Source organism: Lingula anatina, chromosome 3 (assembly GCF_051362555.1).
Source record: "Lingula anatina isolate TDL-2025a chromosome 3, LinAna3.0, whole genome shotgun sequence".
Lineage (NCBI taxonomy): Eukaryota > Metazoa > Brachiopoda > Lingulata > Lingulida > Lingulidae > Lingula > Lingula anatina.
Window position 1 is genome coordinate 34,021,597 of NC_141769.1, and position 27,980 is coordinate 34,049,576.

General features: G+C 35.3%; 1 protein-coding gene and 1 long non-coding RNA gene across 3 annotated transcripts; both read right to left on the reverse strand.

Moving 5' to 3' along the window:
- Positions 1-14,893: 14,893 nt before the first annotated feature.
- LOC147763276 (uncharacterized) lies at positions 14,894-16,448 on the reverse strand. Its single transcript, XR_015333636.1, has 2 exons — positions 16,325-16,448; positions 14,894-15,975 (listed from the first exon to the last, which is right to left on the reverse strand). It is a non-coding gene; the product is annotated as an uncharacterized LOC147763276 (long non-coding RNA).
- A 4,071-nt stretch (positions 16,449-20,519) lies between these two features.
- Positions 20,520-27,889, reverse strand: LOC106155786 (ubiquitin carboxyl-terminal hydrolase isozyme L3). Of its 2 annotated transcripts, XM_087009843.1 has the most exons (9): positions 27,836-27,889; positions 27,530-27,541; positions 24,779-24,907; positions 24,451-24,586; positions 23,506-23,591; positions 22,756-22,803; positions 22,380-22,455; positions 21,866-21,924; positions 20,520-21,530 (listed from the first exon to the last, which is right to left on the reverse strand). In XM_087009843.1, the coding sequence occupies exons 1-9, from the start codon at positions 27,872-27,874 to the stop codon at positions 21,444-21,446; spliced, it is 672 nt and encodes a 223-aa protein (XP_086865969.1). In that variant the 5' UTR covers positions 27,875-27,889; the 3' UTR covers positions 20,520-21,443. The 2 variants fall into 2 exon arrangements, with proteins under 2 accessions (XP_086865969.1, XP_086865968.1); XM_087009842.1 differs by lacking the exon at positions 27,836-27,889 and having other exon boundaries at positions 27,404-27,541.
- Positions 27,890-27,980: the final 91 nt, after the last annotated feature.

The window sequence follows — 27,980 nt, forward strand, 5'->3', positions numbered from 1 at the left end:
AGATTTCGAGGGTTCAAATTTTAACCTCATTCTTTTTAATCAAGGTCAGTGCGTGTGTTCTAATAAAATGATCTCATGAACAGTCACACCGCATGACTTCTGACTGGACAAATTAAGGAAAGATAACTTTATTTGAATAGTCTCTTAACAAACACTGGATCCCTTGCACGAACTGGATATACATACAAAAATGTCAGCAGAATCTTACAAACACAGACCAGAATAAGGTTATCTTATCTGCACGTAAGAAGTAGTAAATATTTTGTACCCGTGGTGGTAATGGTCTTAATTGTACAATCTGAGACTACTGAGGGCATGTCAATAGTCACAGTACATAGGTAAGCATAGTCAACGATAGCTGTCACCTTTATAGGAAGATAACATGTTCCGGAAAAATACATTTGGTTGAGTAATGAATTATTCAGTTGGGATAAAAAAATCTGACAAGTCCACATTTTATAGATCTTCATTCAGGTCACAATGGTAAAAAGACACATATATTTTAAGGCTGCTATTTCTACACTCTATACTGACAATGTGAAGTATGGCATGAAGTTTTAACTTGAATAGTTTATACATTTAAAACAGGCAATGCAACGTGTTGTATTATTTTTTAATAAGAGTAAGTTAATTTCCATCAATTGCCTGATATGAGACAACAGCCTGTGATTAACATTTTATTCATCCAATATGTAATACAAAAAATTCATGAAATGACATTTTCCCTCAAAATGCAACATAATTGTTCTAAATATTTTACAAGATTCACCTGATTTCTCTGCTAGATTTTCTGTATGTTCACTTTCTTTCAAACTCTGCCAATCTCCCCTCTTATCCCTCTCCTAAAGTCTGTGCTTTTATTGAAACCTTCCATATTTTTATTTACAACTACCTCAGATTTCTGACCTGATGTGCTTCTAACCTAATATCATCATCATCATAAATCATCACCATCATCATCAACATCACCATCATCATCAACATCACCATCATCATCATCAACATCACCATCATCATCATCATCAACATCACCGTCATCATCTCACTCGCCTTCCTCATCATCAACATACTATCATTAAAGGACTAGTCTCGCTATTTTCAAATCATTATTATTATTTTCTTTTCTACCTACAGACTACATCTCTGCATTATTTTCTGCCTTTTGCAACTACAGAACAACAACACCATCACATCATATTATCCCTCTCTCTCTCTTCATCTATTACAATACCAGTAGTGGTTCTATAGACATGTACTGACAGATACACAACACTAAATTCTAGAAATGTTCACAAGATCAGAAGATGGAGCCCTGACCTCAATAAATCATGAATAATAATAATCTAATTAAAGAACCACCACCAGTGAACAGTGCTGCCACTGCTTGTGCTCCGTTAATTTGATTGGCAGACCACTGAAACCAAGATTAATGTCCACATAATTGACCGCAGTGCTACTACCGTCCCTGAGCCATCCCGCCAAAATTACCAATACAGACATTACACTGTGTTCACTGTATGCTAATAGAGATGAAGATATATGCACATTGTGGATGTGGTTATTTAGCAAAGTTATGCATCATTAGGCAGAGCAAGGAATGATCACAACCCACGGCTGTCCATTCTCTGGCACGTGAATCCACTTAGACATCTTTGCACCTATATGATACTTCAGGTGCTTTCACTGGGAACCACTAGAAATAGTTCTGTGTCTAATATCTTCAGTTCATTGTAGGCATCACTGAGTCAACAGCTCAGCATTAAGCCACCTGAGTTAATAAAGTAAAGTTAAGATGTGCTACTACTTATACAGAAGGTCCTATTGGAGAGTAATGACCACAGTTGACAAATCTTTGTAAATAATACTTGATTCATATCTCGTTGAAAATGTGCAAGTCTGGCAAGTTAAAAATCAAGAAACATTGAGTATAATAACTTTGTTTCAAGAAGGATGAGGATTGAAAATTGACATTCATAAGTCAATGGGACCCTCTAGTTACCCACTGGTTGATGTCATTTACAGCTGATGATTGCAAAATAGAAAGTCTCATCAATGGTAAGAGCCCAATACTCAGTAAAATATACTGAGACGGAATTGAGAGGATTATGGCAAATATATGAAATGGACTATTTGTTAACTTACGGCAGCAAAAAATGGTGTTTTTAGTATGATGATAAAAGGTTTCATCAACCTGAATTGCAAAGGATCCATTACCAGCTATAAAGAGGAGATACAGAATATAAAATAAACATTTTTAAATAAGCACAAATGTGGTCACATTATATATGATTATTACCCGTTTTACCACTGTCAATTGCATAAGAGGCACTGTAAAAAGCACCACATAAGGATATTCAGTTCATGTGGTTTTACATCATGGTCATCATAAAATTGTTATACTGAGTTTAAGTCAATGTTTTCTCAATAACAGGACAATAAAGCAGGTAAAATGTCCCCAGTTTCCATAGTCCTGTTGTCCTGTGGCTGAAATATTCAACACACAACAAAGGCATATCTCATTTGCATCTGTTGGTTTAATTAAATGGAGGAAAAATTTACCACATGATGGAGATATTTTATACAGCAGTTCTATTTAATCAAAATTTTATTTTCAAATCTCAACAACAAGTAAGGTACGTTGTGTAACATCAGGTGCACATTCATAATCTTCACAACTTGAAAGAGGAGGGATGGGGGAGGGGTACAAAGCAATATGTTCCTCATAGAGTGCTTTTCTTTTTATTCTTTTTATGATCATGGTGCTTTCAAATAACGACACAAAAGTAGTAAATAAATGAAAAAACAGTAAATAAATGTCTTTGTTCAAATGTAGCCCCAAATGTGTAAGCCTGATAGAATGGACCATATGGGAGAGTTACAGAGGGGTAATTTCATTCCAGAAAGTGTGAGCAACCATACCATGGATCCACCCCCCCCCCCCCCTTTAACTCTGCATGTATAGCTATCCTGTCACAGGTTAAAAGTCAACAAACAGATTTAGATCCATATATCACAAGCCTTTTACATAATTTACACATATTAATTATCACATATTAATTTGCCTCACAGGTGTGAAAATATTGCATCCAACTTCCAATGGTACATGGACACATGACAAAACCTTCTCTGCATGGGGCTATAAATTATAATCCTAATCATGTTTACCACTACTGAAGGAAATTAAATTCCAAGTTTCCTTGTTTTCGTCCCTGCAATGATGTCTACAATTACTTGTGGGTGTATTAATTAGGATTTGATATCAACACACCCTCTCCTGTATGATATGTCTATTATCAGATCCAAAAAATATTTTCCAACAGTATTCCAAGTTATATTTGTTGATCCATCCATTCTTGACTAGCTTCCAAAAGAAAAAAAATCAAATGCCTCTCAATGTAAACTTGAACAATTCTGACCCTCTTCTGGAAGACCCAGAAGCCATGAAAAAAGATTCAGTGAAAAGCAACAATTGTCATGGTAATGTAAGACAGTAAATGATGCGGAAATTGATTCTCTAATTTGTTTGATGCTCGTACATCCTTGGCTACATAGAGTGTCTATCCCTTTATGTCCATGCATCATTACTCACAACCATTCATGAAGATGACCATTTCTGTATATTGACCAGTTACCTTGGACCCATCTTACCCTAAAGATGACCATACATCTCTGTATATTGACCAGTTACCTTGGACCTATCTTACCCTGAAGATGACCATACATCTCTGTATATTGACCAGTTACCTTGGACCCATCTTACCCTGAAGATGACCATACATCTCTGTATATTGACCAGTTACCACGGACCCATCTTACCCTGAAGATGACCATACATCTCTGTATATTGACCAGTTACCTTGGACCCATCTTATACTGAAGATGACCATACATCTCTGTATATTGACCAGTTACCTTGGACCCATCTTACCCTGAAGATGACCATACATCTCTGTATATTGACCAGTTACCTTGGACCCATCTTAACCTGAAGATGACCATACATCTCTGTATATTGACCAGTTACCTTGGACCCATCTTACCCTGAAGATGACCATACATCTCTGTATATTGACCAGTTAACACCTTGGACCTATCTTACCCTGAAGATGACCATACATCTCTGTATATTGACCAGTTACTAGTACCTTGGACCCATCTTACTCTGAAGATGACCATGCATCTCTGTATATTGACCAGTTACCTTGGACCCATCTTACTCTGAAGATGACCATACATCTCTGTATATTGACCAGTTAACACCTTGGACCTATCTTACCCTGAAGATGACCATACATCTCTGTATATTGACCAGTTACCTTGGACCCATCTTACTCTGAAGATGACCATGCATCTCTGTACACATGTATATTGACCAGTTACCTTGGACCCATCTTACTCTGAAGATGACCATACATCTCTGTATATTGACCAGTTACCTTGGACCCATCTTACCCTGAAGATGACCATACATTTCTGTATATTGACCAGTTACCTTGGACCCATCTTAACCTGAAGATGACCATACATCTCTGTATATTTACCAGTTACCTTGGGCCCATCTTACCCTGAAGATGACCATATATCTCTGTATATTGACCAGTTACCTTGGACCCATCTTACCCCCAGGATGGCCATTCGCCTCTATTTGGCCCATACACCATGCATGTGGTGCCAAAAACAGCTCTATACTTAGTGACCCCCCCTCTTCCTCCGGCCTATCTGCCCCACCAATTAACTTTGTTCTGGTTTAAAGAAGGGCTATATCTTACCCTCTGCAACAGTAATGAAAGTTTTTAAATCAAAGTTGTCTCCAACAAAACAATTCATTTATTTATTTATTTCAATTGCCTCTGACTTATGTAAGCAATGCAGGTAACAAATGACAACAGATATTTCAAACCAGCATAAAAGGCAAATAAAAAGAGATCAAAATCTATCATTTAAAGGCAACTGTTATCTGATGAACAATTCAAAGATTATGTTACATATGGAACTTGGAATGGAACCAACTTGTGCTTTGATCTAAGCCACTAGGGAGAAGAAGCTGAAGGAGATAATCATTTTCAAAATAGGTAGCAGCAAACTATTAGAAACCATCTAAGCTTTCATTCAAATCATCAAAGGTAAGCTGAAAAGTGATCATCATTTATCCACAAATTCAGAAAATTAGAGGTCTAGTTGCCTGTCATGCCTTTCAATGAATTCTCCATCAATTGTACAGTGGCAAGGAGAGGGAGGGGTGTTATTGTACAGTGACAGGGAGAGGGAGGGGTGTTATTGTACAGTGGCAGGGAGAGGGAGGGGTGTTATTGTACAGTGACAGGGAGAGGGAGGAGTGTTATTGTACAATGACAGGGAGAGGGAGGAGTGTTATTGTACAGTGGCAGGGAGAGGGAGGAGTGTTATTGTACAGTGGCAGGGAGAGGGAGGGGTGTTATTGTACAGTGGCAGGGAGAGGGAGGGGTGTTATTGTACAGTGGCAGGGAGAGGGAGGGGTGTTATTGTACAGTGGCAGGGAGAGGGAGGGGTGTTATTGTACAGTGACAGGGAGAGGGAGGGGTGTTATTATACAGTGGCAGGGAGAGGGAGGAGTGTTATTGTACAGTGGCAGGGAGAGGAAGGCCAACTGTTTGTCACCAGAGAGGTCAGCCCAGGCCACTATCTGAGCACACAGGGCCAACAGGAACCATATACCTTATACTAGAATGCTATTTTGTAAACAAATAAGATAATAAATGTGCTGAAACTAGATAACTCTGTACCACCCGTATGCTTTAACCACTTTATCCATGGTCCATTATAAATATCACTGAGGAAATGATTGAATATGGTCAACAGAGAAACTGATGGATATATATCTATAAACAAACTGAAATGCATAGATGGGTTTTAAATTAGTGATGTGATGGTGTTAGTGATGATGCGTTGAAAAGACTTATGTCTTTACTACTAATCTATGAATCGACAAATGACAATATGACTGGGTTCCCATACAGGATCTTACAGGATCGTTCCATCTTCAAGGGGTTTCTCGCCAAATTGCTTCCAGCATTAGGGGCTTAGATGTCTGGTACACCTACTGAAGCTGCCAAACGATAATTAATTACCCCCTTGCAGCTTCAGCAGATAAGTTGATTGCAATTTAGCTAGAATCCCCTTGGAGATAGATCGATCCACAGCAAATACGATAGGGTCTGGGAATGGTCCCTAGGGTACCATGTTGTTGACAGAGCACCTGCAGCAGTGATCTGTCCCCCGAGATGGCCAGGTCTCAGCTCTCATTCTGCGGCAACTCTGGTTGACTATCTCTATGCAGAGGTGAACCACAAAAACAACAAAACAAACTGTTTTCAGTGTGATAACCTGCCTTGATGGGTTAACGTAAATATCAACAGCAGTGGGCAGGAGACCTGGTCGTACATTTGGAGGTCACAGGGGTGTGTTCAAAACAAACCATTACAAGATGTGGTGACGGGATCACGATCTATCACAGAGGGTGGTTGTCTGCTATTATTTATAATTCATTAAATATATAAATTTTCCAAAAACAATAATTTGTTAATTAGAGCTAAAAGAAATGATTCAAAATTTTCAAAAGTTGATACACAAGGAATGAAAGAAAATGTGCTAGACCTGAACATTGCAGGATATTATTTTTCCTCAGTATTTCAACACTTTTCCTTAATTACCAGTAAATACCACATCCAAAGCCAATGACAAAATTACCATCAGAATTTGAGTTCTTATCTTAAAATAATTAACTCACTCTTGTAAAGATAGGGGCTGGTGAATTTCACTTGGTATCAGTAAAAATTGGATATTTGAACTCTAAAACAACTTTATATTTTCTCACCAGATATACCTTGTTTATAAACAAAAACTGATATACTTTCAAAGACAATTTATTTTCTTCCTATATATTAATTATAAGGTCTAACATGCATCATTTGTATTTAATGAGTAAAAATAAGCCAAGCAAGAAAAATGAACAAACAAATTCAACAAAGCCACTCTCATCAAATAGAAGCACTCTTCTAAGTTTGTTTATTTTTTGGCTGACATACACCTCAGATGGGGTGTTTTAGTGAAGTAGGTGACAATAACCTTGTATTGTCAGCAGCGGTTTGTCCTGGGTCTGTACAGGCCCCTGGGCAATGTGTGTTTGACCGTCCATTTCAGGCACGGCGTGACAACCACAAGTTTCACGTGTGGTTAAAATATTGTGGCCACTTTGATATTTCGCTTTCTGGCTGTGTTTATGAGTGTGAATCTTTATTCTGCTTAAGCAACCCATTTTTGTTTGATTCAATTTGTTGATATAAAAGTTTTATCATCTGAAGCTTGACTTCCCTACTGGCAGTTATAGATATTTATGAAAATAAAATACATGAAACTGATTTGACAATGTTTATTTCTTTCCCTCTTTTATTTTATTGAAGCTGCCTGTCATTAATTATGATACCATAAAAACTCAATTAACATACCTGAATAAAAACTCAAATAAAAATAAAAATAAATAAAAATAAAAACATAAAAACTCAATTAACATACCTGAATCTTCAGCTTGTGCTTGATCTAATTTGGATGATTGTATTTAAATTCATTTCTATTATGCAATTTATTCCAATGCAAGAGATTTAAAGACTTTCGAATATTTTTACGATATCCTTGATGATGTGCTTCAAATAGAGTACATATTTACAGTTCATAAACTGATATTATCATAGTTACCTTTAACTTAGTTGAACATGTGATTGGTAATTCAAACTCTTTTCATTGCATTTTGTGACAAAATTTGAAACTAATATGATAAAGTTATGAAGAGCATCTTAAGTTTGTATTAATATTAGGTGGTCTGAGTAGAATGATTATTTTGACAAAATAAAAAAGAAATATAAGGATTCAGTGTCATTTATTTTCTTGTTGATTTTATTTTAAAAATACATTCTCAAAATTCTGGTTGCTCCATAATAACTTTTGTTTTCAGCGCCTCAATGAAATTAAAAACTTTCACCAAATCAAAATGAATTATTGTATATAATTAGCAAAGAGAAGACATTGGCCATTTTCTTTAGGCCAAATTCCGTTATGATTCCCTGTAGCTACATAAACACATAAATGACTTTTAAGACTTGAGTACTGATGTTCCTTGTCCAAGGCTGAAGACTACCAAAATGAAATAAATCTAGTTAAAAAAAACGTTTTTACCATCTTACCAGACAATTTGAATTTAATCTTTAACCTGATCATCTTTTCATCTCAGTAAATTGCTGCATTTCATTTAGTGTCACTTGTATACACGTAAAACATGTCAAATATATGCAGATATGACAGAGTTATGTAACAATTTGACAAATGCCACTCCAAAGCAAGGGCATACAGGTAGAGTGAACACTGATATCTGTCTTCTCTTCATACCTGAATATTTATTTCAAACACAGAACCTAAGCATGCGAGACCTGTTTAACCTTCTACAACTATTTATCTTTTCATAACCATAAATCTTAAGCACTTGTATGCAATTAATTTGATCAAATATGGTATTTATCACTTAAAGGATTGTAAATTTGTTAATTAAGATCACTTAACATCCTTAATTCACATTTTTTATGCATGCATGCTTTTCTAGTTTTGGTGCTAAACATCTTGATCTAAATAAATACTACTTCACGGCATAAATTATCCAAATAAACAAATAACCATGCCTGGTACACAATACTGAGACCTGGGCTCCTGTGAGGAAGGTGATAACAAAGAACCCTGAACTTGACATCCAGGCATGGAGCTCACTCTTGATACCATTTTTCAAAAAGGTGATATCACTCTGATCTTTCCTAATTACTTTTATCATGCCACAACATATGTCTTTAAAAAAATGAAGAGATTTTTTAAAACCTTGCTCATTGGTTTAGGAAAATGTGGAATTCTGTCAACACTAGATATTCTGCAGCCCTTATCTCTCTAAAGTAATACTTGCTGGGTAAAGCATTACAAACTGTCTCATCAAAACAAAACACAAGAATCCAATTTTTCTTTTAATTTTGCAGTTAGATCTTGCTGAAGTTACACATTTGGTTTGTTATCTTTCTTATCATCCCTTTGAGAAACTACAATTTTTGTGTAAGATCTTGTGTAAGTCCTGCTATACCACAAAAATAAAAAGAAACTGATCTTGGTCTTGAACCTAACATTTTTCCAGAAGAACCAGGATGGATCAGGCTGGTTACCATGGAGACCACATCACACCAAGCTTGATTTCATATCAAGTCAAACAAGGGCAGACAATTATGTAAAACACAAAAGTATGAACAGCTTATCACAGCTGAAAAAATTATATATATAGATTTGAAAGAAGCTCACTATTTTCTCCAAGAATATATTTCCATTGTTCCTGTTTTTCAAATAACTATATATATATTTATTCAAGTATATAAGAATTTATTAAAAGCAGCAACATGTATAATTATATTAATTTGTTCACATCTCATACATGGGTTTTCTGTCTCTTGTCAGTAGAGGAATTCATGAGACAATGACCCCTGATGCACAGTTTTAATATTGACACTCATTTAGTGACAGGTACATTTATTTACATACAAAAAATACATTTAAAACATTTTAACTTTTAATATGACTTGTGTCAGGAAAGTGACCAGAAACCACTGGTCACGCTTAAGTGTCTGAATTTCTACATAACATAGTTTATGACAGCTCAAACACTATAAATAGGTCTCAGCTATGACACGTTGTGACATGTCATACAAGAGACACACTTAATGCACGACGAGGCTCAGCGGTTTCCCTATAATATACTCATCTGTCAGTGTCTTACTTTTTCCACATGTTTGCTTGTGGTTTTTCTGCCAAAACAATTAGTGGTTAATAGAACTGGTTGGTTCCCCTAGCCCCCTGTGAATCATGTGTTTTTTACCTGTTCTGGTTCTGGGGACAGCGTGAATTGAATACTGATGGGACACGGGGACTGGTTCACTCACCTACAGCCTGTTCAGACAAGAACTTTTTCAGACCAAAAATCAGACTAACTCACACCATATGATGACTATAATGAATACCAGGTGTTCATGTATTTTAGATAATCTCAATGGGGACCCTCTGATTTTTTGTTGCAGATGACACAAATAAGACCCAATTTTCGTTCTAAAGAAGTTCATGTCTTAGCACACCTTAGAAGAATGCAGGCTTGTGACTATTATCATTCATCTTGCTCTTGCAGTCAACTTCACCTAGCTATCTCTCTCCATGCATGAAAAACAAAGTGTAGGAGGCTTTCTGATGACACCAGAGACCAAAAAGGTAAAAAAAGGATCATTCACAGGACAAAAATTTTACAATGTGTCTAAACCGGCCTTATCCTGCCCCTGTTTACACCCGAGTCAAAAGGCCCCATTCAGAATATGGGACTAACTAGTCCAAAGGTCAAATATGGCCAACACACTTGAATACTTCTCTGCAGGATATTTATTCAGTGTCTATCAGTGGATTAGATGACTAGCTTTGTAGTAGGTCACCATATTTGATCCTTGGACTAGTAAGTCCCCTATTCTGAATGGGGCCTATATGTTTCACTGGCATTCATCCTGAACATAGAGACTATGAGGAGTAGAACTGCCTAAAATCACTCACAAGTTGATTGCTCCTCTCCATACATCGATACAATGAAGGCCCTAATTAATTTTACGGTGGGTGGGAAATTAATATAAATGATACATTATGTACTTCTACACTCTGAGAGACTGCCAACTTAATAACCCTGCTGCATGAGAGCCACTTCAACAGAACCATCCTACTGACACAGCCAATTAATTCACACAACAGCAGGAATTTAACTAGTGGAAAAAATTGTGTTGAGGGGAGTAAAAATCTCTGCTTTGTAATAAGGCCCTGTCCAGGTGTATTGAAAGAGACTTTATCACTGAAGTACGTATACCAACAGAGGTAAAAAGGGTTGTGGATATGTTTTATACATGTACCCTCTCCTCTGCTACGAGGATACAGGAAACCACCTCAGATCAAACCAGTTCAGAGCTGTTTGAGCCATGGACTGTGTGAGTCTCCCCATAGTGATATACCTAGCTATTTATATATACGTGTCTTGCATAGGGAGTCTATTTATTGTGCATACTATCAGAGAGGCCATGCAACTGCACTAAGAGACACTTGGTTAAAAAAAAAAGCACTGACTGGTATGAGTGCTAGTACACCAAAAACTCCAGTGTGAAGACAGTCATTGCATGCAGAGCTGCCTGCTCCAACTGTCAACTAGATGTGATGTGAAGTTCTCATTTATTGATTGGAAAATAAGAAAAATACTTAACATCTTAACTTTTATATATCAAGATATTCATGTGAGGGAGTAAAATAAAGCAATTCTCTAGGACTTCCATATAGTTCCCTTTTATTTGAATGGTTTAAACTAGTGTTCAGCTTCACACTTCAGTTGTTTTCCTCAAAGTCCTCAAAATATGTTTGGCCCCAGGTCAGCTTTCATACTAAGTATACACGTATCCACTGTCGCCTGACAAGAAGTCTATGTCATAAATTTATGAAACCACTTTAAATGGGACCACAAAACCCTAACTACTAGCAGGAGCCTGGCATGGACAAATACTGGAGACTTGTTTTTATGTTAGACTTTGTAAGAGGCAGACATCTCTGGCTATACTCGTATCCCTCCCCCAAATGCCCCCTGGGTTTATGCTGGTAAACTTTTTATCTTGGCTTGAAAAAATATTTAAAAAATCACTGTTTTCATGCTATTTTCTTGAGTGGGATTTTTGGAAATCGTGAAATTGTTTTTGGTCCATGCCTAAAAAACACCTTTTGGGGAGTACATTCTCTTATTTTCCCCTTTGTTGACAGCTTGAATAAAACATTTTTTCCACCATTTTGTGCACTTGTTCCCCATCCTCTTCATCAAAATAAACTGCCATTGCTCCCATCAAATCATACTTAAACTGCCGATAGTGTATTAGCCACCCCATTGAACTAATTATCTTTGCATTTAGACTCTGAACAACAAGCAGAAAGTAAATTTAGACTCAACACAAGAGTTAATTTATACTTCACCGCAAAAATATTGGTCGACTGTTTTCTTGGAAAAAGAGACAAACAATTAATGATGCATAAACTAACAGAGACATGAAATTACTTAATTATCTCTTCGCTCTGCTTTAAAGAAAATATTATACTAACAGAAAGAATTAAAGCTATAGTAATGAACATTTTCCTTAGAAACTCAAACTAGATTTTTTCTTAGAAATGTAAGAGGCACACTGATATATTTATAATCAAAGGTTCCATGCAATTCAAACATTTCACAGGACGTAATAATACATTCCACAAACACAAATAATTAAAAATATTAGCAGAATGTTTGCCCCCAAAATACCTGTTCAGTTTACAGTTAAAAGGGCAAAAATCACAACTGTTTTTTACTGAAGTAAATAGTTCATGCTTCATTTAGAAGGCAGACGACATAAGGAGTTCATATTTGGATGACTTCTTTAGACTTATGGTAAGAAGGAATAGAAGTTTCTTGGTTTTTTTTCAATGCGAAACTTTCAATTTTGGCAAAGTAAATTAAAGTAAAAGAAAAAAGTAAACATCCATTTATTTTGTACTAAATGAAATTATTTCTGACAGTTGCAAAAATACTCTGATATACTTCCAATATTTCTATATTGAATAAAAAAGACTGGCCTATGCTGCCACCTATATCCCAATTCCAAAATCAAGAAATGTAAAAAAAAAAATTAATAAATTGCACGTCCTGTCAGGATGATGTAATACAGAATTCACAGAAAAGAATGAGAAGCGGTCATCTTCTAAACCATTAAATGGGTCACCACAGTTGAGGGGTTTCTGCTTGGTCATCCAAGGAATATTGTTGACAAACTTTCAGATAAGGATCAAAGTGAATGACCACAACCTTAAATTATCCCATCAGTTCCATCTGAATATATTAACCCTGTTATTACTCCACAGTGAAAGATTATTCATGCCACCATTTTAATGGCTTGTTATGATGCTAAAAATTCATTTAGAGGTCTTTGATCAAAGTGAGTCAAAAAGAAAAAAAATTGTCCCTGTGATGAGTTACATACACTCCAGCTCCGAGAGGGTACACCCAAGTCCTCTTATTACTGGGTGGAGCATTGCACAATAACAGGGCCAACTCTAGCTTATTCATCATAAATATAACTATTTATTATTCTGACTCAGTTTAAAGTATTGTTTTTGTTTTCAGACTTACATAATAAATTTAATATCTTAAAGCTCATCTCTCAGACCCATTAAATAAAAAAAAACAACTTAAAAGAACTCTGTTTCCCTCTCTCCCGTGTGTGTGTGTGTGTGTGTGTGTGTGAGCACGCACGCGTGTGTATGCCATTCAACTTTTTCAACTTCAACCCTTTTTTTCACAGATAAAAATTATTCCTCAGAAATTAAAGTCTCACACTATTTTCCTTTGAAGCAATTTTACAAACAAACAGCATGAATATCATTCCATGTCTCAATAGCCCATGCACCAAGTGTACCGCAGTACCTCACGGGGCTGTTTTTTACCACTGCAAATGCCAGCGAGATTTCAGATTAGATAGTATGACCTTGGTAATCATACGGGGAAGGAACAGTATTACCTATCACTCTACTAGCCTACCCAGAGTTACTCACCCTATGATATAGTACAATATACACCATAGTTGTTTGTCAGAAGGGAATGTAATCAGCTTCAGATTACATCAGAGATAAAATCATAATTTATGAAATAAGACATTTGTCCTGAAAAAGAAAGCTATCATCAATTTTCCCATGGCATCTATTGGACACTCAAATTATGGTAACTGTATCTCTCCACACCCCCCCCCCCCCCCGACCCCCCTTCAACAAAGGCCAAACTAAGCCTACCCAGAAAACTGGTGACAACCTGTTTTATTTTACAGACATTAAATAGTGTAGTATGTCATTCAAAGTGGATAACCCTCCATCCTCTCAACTCCCCCCCCCCCACAACTCCCCCAACATGATCTAAATAACTAGTGTTAGAAAGTGCATGTCCTATTCAAGGGTCTTCCTCCCACTCGCTGTCACACAGTGGTATTGTCAAGGACACTTAACAAGCTCCAGGATAACATTAATTTTAGCTTCCTTCCTCTTTCCAAAAAAACAAGTCAATTTCTTGAGGCCCTTTTAGAAATAGACCGTATCTTTATTGTGCCACGTCAAGTTGAATGTCCTATGTTATTATGAAGTATGTGACAACAATGAAGATCCTCACACCTACTGTCACTAGCTTCTACATATAAACCCAATGACCTGGTCATGTTCAGCAATATAAAATATTTTGACAGTAACAATGTCATATGCTTGAGAAGGAAACACTTCAAAAATTAAACTTAAAACAACTGTAAAGATTTCGTAACATAGATAAATTATTAGTACCAGTTTCTGTACACAATCAAATCCACATGTCAAAAAAAAAAAAAAAAAACTTAAATTCTTTAATTAATCTTTTGGGCAGCAGAAAAAGGTTTTAAACTGCACCTTCTTCAAATTTCTGATGATAAATTTTTTCCTCCAGTACATGAGGCACAGGAAGCAAACAGTAAATATCCGTGCAAATATCATCTTTCAGGAAATACCATAATGTATCAAAGCTCATCCATATTTCCTTCAGTAATACTATTCAAAACACTATGGTGGAAATGATTTGACATATATAAGTACTTGCTTAATATGTATCTTTAAAGAAGAAAACCTATCTTGCTTCTGTGACTGAATTCATTATCTTTGAGACCATTAAGAAAAAATGCTGAAAACATTAGAAATTGATGTATATTTCAAATAAGTACCAAAAGCCATAATATTTGACTTATATGGAAATATAATTTATTTCATGAAGGCAACATTTAACATTTCCTCCTCCGGCTGTACTTGCTTGAGTAATATACAGCAGAATATGAATCAATCTTGTGTGACACAAGTCTTACACAATGTGAAGTTTTGAAACATTATGTGCCAAACACACCAGTACACCTGTGAGGTTTCTAACCATCAACACCCACCTGTTTACTGTAAAATGTTGGGTTATTGATAGATTCCATGAACGCTACATTTGACGCTCCTTTAAAACTATGATAAGATTAATCTATAGAAAACCATCCTCTTCTTATGCAGTTTTACTTCCTCAAATTTCAAGTAAAGTGATAGCTACTTCAGTCTTAAAATTTATTAAAGTTCCACATCTCAGTTTTTCTGAATAAATAAAATGTCAGATAAAAATATCATTTATAATTAATTTTCTGTAGCTTTAAGTCCTAGATGTTGTTAAATTTCAAAAGCAACAATCACTTCACAGAACTCACAGCTAACATGTTTACAGCAAATAACCTATTTCAAATATGCTAACACGTTTGGTTAAAAACAATCATTAAAGTTATATCTGACACCATTCCATCTCAAATCCTTTTTGCAAATGTTTGCAATGTCAAATAAAACATATCTGTGTCCTGCTCATGGCCATGAGACCAACCAAGCTGTCTATATAAGAATTAATTATGCTAACTAGCCAAATTGATTAAGTTTCTCATAATCAATTATTCATTTATTATCATTAATTTATATTTGTGTTATATCAAACACAAAAAGTTTTGAAAATTGTATTGGTAGAAATTGGAAAAAATAGAATGTATTCAAAAGTATATATCACATTCTCACGGAGCTGATATTGTTTAAGAAGGACAGCAAACATGAGCAGCACACTGATCAGAACCATTTCCATGGATCTTAGTCTTGGACACAATCTCACCAGGTTCCTGGCACAGCAAGCACAATCACTGGTACAGCAGATGTCACAACTAACACAATCTAATCTGTATTAGCCAAGGCAACCACAGTGAAGTGGATATAATCTGGATCCCGCTCCATGAATTTCTTTACCACTGCCGCAGCATCCTGAGCAAATAAAAAATAAAGCAGCTTATTACCTATGAGATCAAAAGAATGTTTCTCAACTGCACGTTTGTCTAATGATGATTCACCTCATATTCATGCCACATCTTTTTTTTCTATAATAAAAAACAGCTATGAAAATCCATGATTTTCAGACCAATTAATATCTCACATGTGTCTTGTTTCTTTAAGATTTCTCTTTCCAAACATTAAAGGCAAATCAAGATGAAAAGAATATACGTATTAAGTACTTTCTTTAAATTTCACATGCAAACTCCAAGTAACTATCTATAGATTAGAACATGTTCACTGCTATAGCTAACAGCAAACCAATATTTCTAGACTGCTGTACCTTAAGTTACCTGTAGTGTTACCAGGCTGCTTGAGAGCATTATTGTGGCTGTCTGCATAAAAATAAGAAAATAAGACCAAGAAACTTCTTGACGGAAAATTTACTTAAAAAGAATATATATATATATATATATATATATATATATATATATATATATATATATATATATATATATATATAGTGAGTTTATTCCCAATTTTCAATACCTTTTATCAATACCATTCAATTGTTGATGCAAAAAATCTGATAAAATCCTTTAATACTCAATATCATAACTAAATTTAATTTTCCAATTTCCCATAGGCCACAACAAATAAATCAGATACTTACCAGATAGATATCTGATTTTATTTTAACAAGTAACAATCATAATCCAATAATACCAAAAGACAATTTACATTCCACAGAGGTTATTAAAAGAAATTGATGGACGCGGTCTTTGTGGTCACTTACACCATGCTGTGGTCAGGCAGGTTAGTATGGACAACCACAAATATGACCAGATTAGATCAAGGACATTTATATCTTAACCACAACATAACTGGTGCCCTGCTGTCTTCACATCCAGTCATGAAAAGAGGAAGAGGTGACTTCAGGAATATATTTCTCTCTGAATATTTCAGTTTATAAAAGAAAACTAAGTATGGAAATATCAAAGGGGTGTGTGTGTGTGTGTGTGTGTGTGTGTGTGTGTGTGTGTATGTGTGTGTGGAGGGGGGACCCCTACATGCTGAAACACATGAAACAAAATTCTTTATTACAATGTATCTACAAATTAAAGTTACCAAATGACCAACAATGTAGCACCAATGACAAAATCTGTAAACTACCTGTGAATAAGATTAGAAAAATATCACTTTCTACCAGCAAAAGTCTTTCCTCTTTCTAACAGGTTCAAACTTCAAAACTTTTTTCTAAAATTGCAGTCACTTTAAACAGGCAACCTATTGACTCACAGATACACAATTAATAACCTTTGTATATCTTTTCATTTTTTAAACTGACATGCTAAATAAGGTGTAGAGGAATGGTTGAAATAAGCAAAGAAATCACTTAGACCAGGTAATTGAGGTCAAGGTTACTGCACTCTTAGAAATATTACCAGAGAGAAAGATATGAATTCAGGTTTGTCAACTTTTAGTAATAAGCATATTATCCCCATCACCAGACTCCCTCACACACAAGATAAAATCAACAGGAGACCCACCACAGCAGGATCTGGTTACTATCACTGAGCTGTTCAGATACAGTTCCCTGACCACAAACTTAGTTTTGTTTCCAGACAGTAAATACTGAGACAAAACAATCAGTGTACTGAAAGTCAGCATCAACCATGAACTGTGGCTTTCATGTGAGGAAGTAATCTGCTCTTATAGGACATGACAGAATTGTGGTGACACATATGAGGCTCATTAATTATTCTCTAATTGAGAAATGATAAAAGCATGGTACTCAGTGATTCTATTTCAACGTATGTAAATATTTTAATCACATTTAATACCACACCATGTTGTTGATTGCTAGTGGTTGTGGGATGACATGACTTACACCGTGACATGGCAATTTTTATTTCATCTTTTTTCTCAGTTCAAATTCTGATGCAATTATATACTGCTTACCTGTTTAAATGCAAAAAGAATATGACAGTAGTGATTATATTCCCGGTAAATATATTATTCATAATTTTTAGCGTATATTCTTTTTTGCATCACAACCCCTTAGATCACATCTTATTCATGTTGAACACATTCAGTCTCACCCAGCACAACTTCAGCAAACACAATCAGTATCTCACCTAACACAATCAATTTTAGCAAACTCAATCAGTGTCTTACCTAACAGTTTCCACAGTGACCCCACAGTTCACCACCGTTTGATGTCATACAAAGTTTGAATTTCAAGTTGAATCCAGATGAACATCATGGTTAGGATGGAGCCTATTGATTTTCATAAGGCTCATGTTAATTGGCAATTAAAAAATCTGCATTTTTTTTATGTAATCTCATCAAAGTCTTGTTTCCAAAAGATTGGTTCCCAGATTATCTGATAGAAATAACACAAAAAGGGTAACATAATTACCTTTTATGAAATCAAGTGCTCTGAGGATTCTTGCACTTTTGTCAAAAAAGAATATTCACTGCATTTTTATTAAAAATAGTCAAAATAGGATGTTTTTCCACATTTAATTTCAATATATTTTTTTCTACGTATAATAATAATTATAACAATAACATTCTTTCAGCTTCAATCAGACTGATGTTAGCTGTTGTTATTGAGAACAACATCACCAGAGTTACAGTCTGCCGAAAAAGAAAAATACACTAAGGATGAGACTGTGAAAACTGTTTATTCAGCAGTTAGTCACATCACTGACTTAGATCCCATCCCCATACCTATATCGATCTAGCAGGATTAACCCAACTCTGAGGGGATTCTCTCTTAATTGCATTCAAACAGAGCTGCTTAACGATAGTTAATTACCCCCTAACAGCTTCAGTAGGCATGCCAGACACAAGAGCAAAAGCTGAATGTAATTTAGCAAAAAAAACCTTGGGGATGGGTCAAGTCTGCTATATCGATCTAGGTACAGGACTGGGGTCTTAGTCTATCCACAAAAAAAAAATCCACTTTCACATCAAAACAGACTGTAGTTATGCTCCTGTTACCATCACACAGTGATAGTCTATTTTATTGTTTGGGACACTGCTAAGATTTGGTGGAAGATCATAATTTTAAATAAATAATAAAATGGAAAATAAACCCCAGTGCCAGTACCTCAGAACAAACTGGAGCAGAAGGTGCTCTGTATTTCTTCCTGCAATATGATACACAATCATGTGATTAGTGCCATTAACATAGAAATATATGTAATTGTACTTATATGTCATATACAGGAAATTCAGGAGCCACAGTGCTATTGTAAAGTGGATCTGTAAAGTAATATATAAATAAATAATGAATTATAATAACATAATGAATATGCTAAATGCTGATGGCAACTTTCATATTATAGCCAGACTTCTGGATCAGCAAGAGGGAAATTTTAACATTTAAAATAAGAGCACCAAAAAGTTTTAATTTTGGCGCAATTGCATCATCATAACCAAAACTAGAAAAGTCTCCATCCAATGACGTTTTACCCCTAAATTTTCATTCTACAATGATTTAGCTTTTTTATTTTTGATTACTGATTATTGATTTTTTAAAAAACTTTTTGATTGATTATTGATTGATTATTGATCCAGATCACCACCAAAAACTAATCATCTGTTCCTTGGCCCACTTCTGACAGTTCCTGAAAATTTCATCAAAATCGGTCCATAACTTAGTTTTTTGATTATTGATTATTGATTGATTATTGATCTGGATCACCACCAAAAACTAATCACTTCTAAGTTAAGCCATTTCTGACCTACCCTGAAAATTTCTGAGTTATGTTGATGACAAACAGACAGACAGAAAGACAGACAAACAGGGGTGAAAACATAACCTCCTTGGCTGAGGTAATTAAAGCAATTCCATCATAAAAATAACAATCAAGGTGACAGCCAACTAATTAGGTCCAATCACTGGTGGACAACCCGACAATTCATTAACAAATAGTAAAGATTAGTAAAGTTTGGTCGACAGTATCATTAACCAAGCTGCTTTTAGCTAGCATTATATACTGTTTTTATATCAATGTATTTCTTTTGAATGACTATTTCCTGTGTTAACTTGCATCCAGAGTTGTTTTCTAGAGTGTACTGCTATGAGTTGAGCATTTTAGTATGACCCTTAATGCACCATTCCTGTAGGACTTCATTCCACTACATCATGCGTGAGAGAAGTTGACATATTGGCTGGGGATCATGGCCTGTATCTTTTCCATAGTTGACCTTTCCAAAGAAGATAAAAACCTTTCCAAAGAAAATAAAGTGATCCAACCCCTGCATCTAGTTTATTGTCAACCTCTGTAATGGCGGGTTCCATGAGAGCAATAACAAAGTAGTTGACATTGGATATAGTTCCTCATTGTAACACACTGTTTTACTGAATATCTCATGTGATTACACCTTCTATAGGACACTACTGGACACAATACTCCAAACACCAGGGGTTGTTAAACAAAGGTCTCGCAAACCCAAATTCCCACTCTCATCCAATCTTTGATTTTCTTAAACTCATTCACACTAAGTGAGATAACAAAACAAAGTTGATTTGTAGAACATATTTCATTGCACATAACACATAGTTGACTGCGTGACCAGGTCACAGCATTTGGCAATATCAATGAATAGATTCATTTGTTTCATGAAAATACTGTTCAACATTCAAACAATGAGTAAGATGCAGTCACATTTTATGTATTCTTTTTCTTTAGTACACAAGCAACATATTTACACTCAAAGAGATCTCACTCTACAACATGAATCTCCAATGGTACCCCATGGTACCTTCCCATGGTACCTTCCCAAGGTACCATACCTCATGGTACCTTCCAATGGACCTCTATGTTTCAAGTGTGTACAGTAAAGTGGTCATAAGCTGTTGTTGAAATTAATACACAGCTTTGCTACAGTGCATGTTCATTTTAATGAAAAGTAGCTCATATAAATAGCACAATCAGATACTAGACTTTTTTAATTGTTTGATTGTCTCAACCATATGAAACCAATTTCTGAGTACACATGTATGCAAGTAAACTGATTAAAAGAATTCAACAGTTTTCATCTCCTGTGCATTTACAAAATTCAGATCTTCAATATTGGTCCTACTGAAATGTTCGTAAAGATGTAGATGTTTGATTTGCCCCACATAACTACAATCATTACAATACAGAATGGCAGAATGGAATGGTTTGGACTGCTTTGCTTACAAAGACATTTGTCTCAACTGCTAGTATTGAATTTTCAATAATGAGTCATAGCTTTATCCAATATTCAAAATTTATCCATTATGCACAGTATTAAAATTATCACATTCTCACGGAGCTGATATTGTTTAAGAAGGACAGTAAACATGAGCAGCACACTGATCAGAACCATTTCCATGGATCTTAGTCTTGGACACAATCTCACCAGGTTCCTGGCACAGCAAGCACAATCACTGGTACAGCAGATGTCACAACTAACACAATCTAATCTGTCTTAGCCAAGGCAACCACAGTGAAGTGGATATTATCTGGATCCCTTGCCATGAACTTCTTCACCACTGCCGCAGCATCCTGAGCAGATAAAAAATAAAGCAGCTTTTTATCAATGAACTAGAGAAAATTTCCTCAACTGCAGTTTAGACTGAATTAATGACTCACTTCAATATCATGCCACAATCCCTCTTCTATAACAAAAGCGGGTATGAAAATCCATGCTTTCAGACCTACCAATATCTCAAGTGTCTAATTAAGAATTCTCTTACCATACATTAAAACAAACCAAGTTGAAAATAATAAAGGTGCCCTTATCATAATTTTTTTTTCACATGCAAATTCCAAGTAAATATCAATAAAATCATGTCTTAATTCATAACTTATAGCAAACCAGTTATGGTAGAATGCTTTACCTCGAGTAGAGTATCTGCAGTAGTGTTGCCATGACGCTTTGGAGCATTTTTACGTCCATCTGCATAAGAAACAAAGAATCCAATGAAATCAACAAAGGAAACAAATCTCAATGGAAAATTTACAATAATGAACTCAAATCATCAACTTTTTGTATTCCTGTTATCAATACCTTGCAAATTTTGCTACAAAGGATCTGACTGAAGTTTGTCAACATTTAGCAATCAGGAGATTATCGGTATCACCATGCTGAACACAATGTGGGTCTCACCTAACGCAATCACAGGCTCAGTTATCACACTCAGTCTCAACTGTCACAATCAGGGTCTCACCTATCACAATCAGCCTCAGCTTACACAATAAGGCACAACAAACACAATTAGGGTCTCAGATACCACACTGAAGACAGTGGACCATGTAAAATCATACTACGGTCAGAATTCATGGTGAACACAGATTTTTCATCCATAATATTTCCTTTACTGATGAGTTATATCGCCATGTTTTAGAACTTACCCAATTCATAGAGACCACCATTATTATGAACAAAGGTCACGAAATGGAGGTCGACTTTTTCATCTATTGGTGGTGGCTAGAATTTTACATGAAGCATATTAATATTAACAGGACTGTTCTTTTTCAAGTAAAAAATACAGGTAGTTAAATCATTCACCAAGCACGTCTATCTTGCGAACTGGTGTTACAAATTAAAGTATGCTGAACAAAAAATCAGATTTCTGTTATCCCATGGCAAATATTTTCATATACAATACAGTAAACTGCAGCATTTCAAATCATTCTAGGTTCTGTTGTGCAGTGTATATATATTTTAAAAAAAACAACAAAACACAGACAGATGTATTCGCTCTTTCTATGATGTCAAATATAGTACCTGTGTCTGGCCCTCTTGTGCACTCGCTTCATGGGCTGCTCCTATGTCCTGAGTAACAAATAATAAATTATAGAGATCAATTTGACTGGAAACTTTAATCTTAAAATAACATTATAAATAAAAGCATTATCTCAACTTGGTAAAAGAAAAGAAATCCTACATTCTCAATACATTACCAAATACAGTAAGGCTGCATTTGAGGAGATCCAGTTTGTTGAGGTTTACTGATGAAAATTTCTAGTTAATTCTAGTTAATATGGAGTATTTCTATAAAGACACAAAGAGGTGGTTAAACATGGGGCTTTCAAAACATTGGAAATGAGGCCCTTTTTTTATAAAAACTGTAGACATTTTGATGAGAACATAATACAATTCTACATCATGATAGTACTAGTACATTTAAATACTCCACTTTGGCAGTGACAATCTTCAATTAAAAAAAAAACGCTTGATTTTAATTTTTATATAACTCTCAGGTAATCATTTCTGTTCTGCAAACATTGTTGGCAACAACAGCCCAGTTAACATAAGACTACTGACTCTCATACTACAAATATTGTCATAACCAAAGTCTCTGAAAACTGAGTTCATCCATGCTAGGAAAGTTGTTATCTATCGTATTCATGTACTTAACTCTTCATTCATATGTTTTCCTCAGTCACATCTTAAAAGGGACAGAGACATATCATGAAGTATTCAAAAATATGTTGACCGAAAAAATGCAACCATCACACCCACATCAGTACTTACTGGGTCTATTTCCAACTTCTTTGCTCTCTCATCAGGACTGATATCTTTGGTTTTGGCTAGGAAGTTAGCTAGAAAGTTATTACCTCCTACAAAAATATGGAAATTAAAATGTATGCAAGAACAGGAATACAACACAGCCATTATTTTTGCTTGCCAAATAACATGTCAAAACTTCCAGACTGAATGCTTGTTCCAAATTAAAATTTGGCAAAATTTAAAAGGATAACAACTGTTCATTTTGGCCAAAAAATGAATTTTTCTGGGGTAAACAACAATTTTCCCATAGTTAACAATGCTTAATGAATCCATTTCTACATTCTGTGTTAGTCCCCTTTTTTTCGTAAAAAGTTTGTTTTTTTGTAATAATCTCTTAAGAGGTTATTACAGAGCATAGCCATCTATGGAGGTCATGTGGTCCAATGACAAGCACAGATTTCAGAATAATTGTCATAAATGCCATTTTTGTGGTAAAATAGAATATATCATATTTTGTCTCCTCATCAACACAAGCGAAAGGATAAGTAAAGGACAAACACAAATGTAGTGTTCGAAATTTGGCCGGTAGCGTCCGCTTTTATTGAAAGGTCCCTCTAGTAAAGAATGGAGTTAGATATTATATAGCATTAGATAATGTTAATTAGTTAAAATTACTTAATGTTATATCATAAAAATAAATATCAAAACCAATAGTGCAAATATTTTCATTTGTGGGGTTGCAAAGACCAGCACAGATTTCAGAATAATTGTCATAAATGCCATTTTTGTGGTAAAATGGAATATATTATATTTTTATGAGTTGCTTCCAATATATTTATTATGAAATATAGATCTCATACAAAGAGCTGTTCCCCCTTTAAATATTTTCCTTTTTAAAGCCAAACTAAATTTCATTCTACCATCAACCTAGCAAGGACCTAAATTGTCCTATTCCATATGACAACTTACCAGCCAAAGTGATTTTGTCAGTGTTATTTGCCAGGGCATGGATCACGCCAATGGTTCCACAGGCATTTCCAATGGTCTGCTTGATAAAGTAGACTTCTTTGTTCTCCTCTTCCACACCCAGTGCTGTAGCCTCAGACTGTGAAGACACAGAAATATAAACCATCTTGAAACTTTTGTTACACATGCAAAGTGATTGTGGTACGTGACTGGAATTTAGATCTTTAAAATATTTAGTTACAGGGCAAAATGGTTAACAAAGCTATGATAAAAATTGCAAAACAATTCTTTATTCTTTCAGATGAACACACCAAACAGCTTTGTAACAGACCTTCTCAGAAATGGGGTACAATAGTAGAACCGCGGCTACAGGACGGGGCACCATAGTTAACAGATCTGCATCCAATCCAAAGACATCCACAAATCCATAGGGCCCCTGCAGACCCAGCTGCTTAACAAACTGAAGAACAAAAAGTTGACATATATTAATAGACAGTAAGATTGTTATACTGGATCATTTACAAGTGACTAACAGCTTTCTAAAGACAGTAAGTTTAGGTCCTTTCTTATGGCTCGAAACGAACATTTTTTCACAGCGTTTGCAGTGCCATTCTGTAGATCAAAATGACCATGACGGGAACATACTGCGATGCACCATCTGATAGAATATGAACAAAAAACACCATCTGATAGAATATGAACAAAAAACAGCTTCTTTAAATGTCTTAACAAATAACAGATATAGTAGTAGCTTCTTGCCTACAGATAACATTACTCCAAAAGGCACTAAATAAAATTCTAAATGAAATATTCAATTCAATTTCCCAAATTTTCATGGACTTCATGCAGCTGTATTATCTACTCAGCATTTGGCTAAGACACATATATGTCATGTTAGTTTTGACTGAAAAATCAATTATTTTTGTTATGAGCTTTTGTTACTAAATGACTACATATATAAAAAAAAACACTTAAGACATGTATTGCACAAATGCATTTTTCATGCCATTTAGTTGTATAATCAGAAAGTATCCCAAGACCAGGTTTGTATTGAAGAAAGAGTGTAAGTTTGTAAAGACATATGAAGTACATAAATCACTTCTTGTTGAACTTATCTGAGAATAAGTAAGTTTTTAAACAGATTAATGCCATGAATTAATGATGCCGTAAGTGATCAAATTTATCACCCTGTGCAGAGCTTGCAACCTTGACAGATTTGAATGGCATGCAACCCAGACATTGCACCTCGATGGTATTGCAGAATTTGAAAAGCTTACACTAAAATGTGAGTCAAGGAGATTTTTCATTTTCCCAGAAAGTTACAAAGTTTTGGCAAGTGTTAGCAAAGGAGAATCAAAGATTGATAAGTCAGATAAGTCATGGAAAATGTTTTACCGAAGAAAATTTGTTAACATTCGCTTATTCGTGGGAAATCTTACTCTGTTCAACATTAAGTAGCATCAGAAGGCTTACATATAAACCATTCAATATCAGAATTATAATAAAACTATTCAAAGTAATAAAAAATCAGCAGAGGCCAAGCGGCTAAACTTGAAAGTCAGTCTTCATCTAATATGCAAGTGCAATTCAGAAATAATCAATAAGCTATATAATGTCAGCCATGAGCCATACCCAGTTAACGATGATTTATTATTCAGACATTATTCTCCTTTTTTTCTCAATCCAATACATGCAGCACAAGATCAATACAACAGCACTGTTTACAGCAGGGAATGCTCAGCCAGACTGTACTTGAAAGTGCTATTACTTGCTTCAATAATTTTTAACAACTTTCCTAGATATTGCTTTGTTAAGCTTCAAAAGAATGACAACAATGGGCAATGAAATAATAATAATGATAATAATAAACTGACAGTTTAGTTTTGGTGGCATGGTTGAGGGTGGGAGTGGAAGTGGGAGGGGTGAGGATATAAAAAAGAAGGGGGGGGAGAATCAAAAAAATTGGGTCAGCTAAGATATGGATAACTATATACCTGTACAAAACAATTACGGTTCTGATAATAAGTTTCCATAACTTCACAGTGAATTTGCTGGTATTATCTAGCAAAATTGTAAATACTGCACAAAATATTATTCAAAGTGCATAAATAAGGACTTCTAATTCTCATCTTCAGGAATTACAGTCATGCATATATACCATAGCTCATCCACAGCTGTATTCCAAAAAACCTGTCATCTACCCTTAATCATTTCTACAAAGTATTCATGTCTTGTTTAGTTCAGAATAAGTCTAGACCATTGCATCATCTGTTCTCCACGTAGCATACATATCCTCAGACATTATTGATTTTTTTTCTGAACTAAAGCATTGCTAGACACTTCTGATTCATCACAATGACGCATTGCTGCATTTGCAGAATTCATGAGAATATCTTTCCACTCATGTTAAAACTGCAGGATTCAAGATAGCAGGGGATCGTCTTACTGCCAAAACACAAACATTATAATGAACATTGTTTCTATTGCAACAAATACCAAATAGCTGGACATATTATATTTGTTTCATGTATCCAGACCTCAGGGCCACACATTAGTTATAGGGCACAACATGGATAACCCACAAGTCTTCCATATAAGCTAGTTCTTATGTTCACAAGCATTTCACATGATATGTTTGGCTGTATGTTATAATGAAAATCTGATATAAGTTCATCGCCATAATGTGCTATCTAGTACACTTCTAGTCATCAATGTTACTTGTAAAAATACAACTATCTGAACAATTTAAGCAAAGTTGTCTCTTCTGCTTCTTTGAACATATAAGAAATCCTGTTATATCAGCCCTGCTGATGTAACCCACACATTCTACTGACATGTTATGTGACATCAACAAGCAGGTATTTGGAAATAACAAGTCAAACATCTATGACAAGATCAGTAAGGTGAGTCCCTCAACCCTTTAGCACTTCAATCCTTTCAAAAAGAAAATGTGAACCTTCTGTAGGGCGTCAGGAGTGTTGAACCTGTCACATGGGTAATATTGAGGTTCAGTGCTACATGTGCCGCCTTGCGCCATGTTGGGCTAAAACATGGACTGATTTTAACACTCGGGGTGGCTCACCTTGTTCATCACCTGAAAGCATATCAAAATAAATGGTTTAAAGAGAAAACAAAAAGTAGTCTTAACGTTTAGTTGCATGGTATGCTTTATGGTGTATTGGCTTTTTAATTAAACGTCTCGACATTTTCATTTTCCCTATCGACCTCAACATTGCGGGTGATACTGATTCAGCGCTTTCTTCCAAAGCACTTGCACGTTTTAAAAAGACCAAATGTCCCCACTCCCAGATATTCATACAAGTGTGCATCATATGTTTCTTTACATAGAAACACCCATTTAAGTCTATTTACTCTTAAATTGACTTACGTCTGGGTTGGACTCCAGAGGTAACCATCTTGGTGCCATGGTTGTGAGTGAAGTATTCCCCGGCTTGATGACCTCTGACCTCTGAATGTGACTTCCGTATCGCAACTAACGCAATGAAGAACATTTACCTGTAACAACAGTGAGT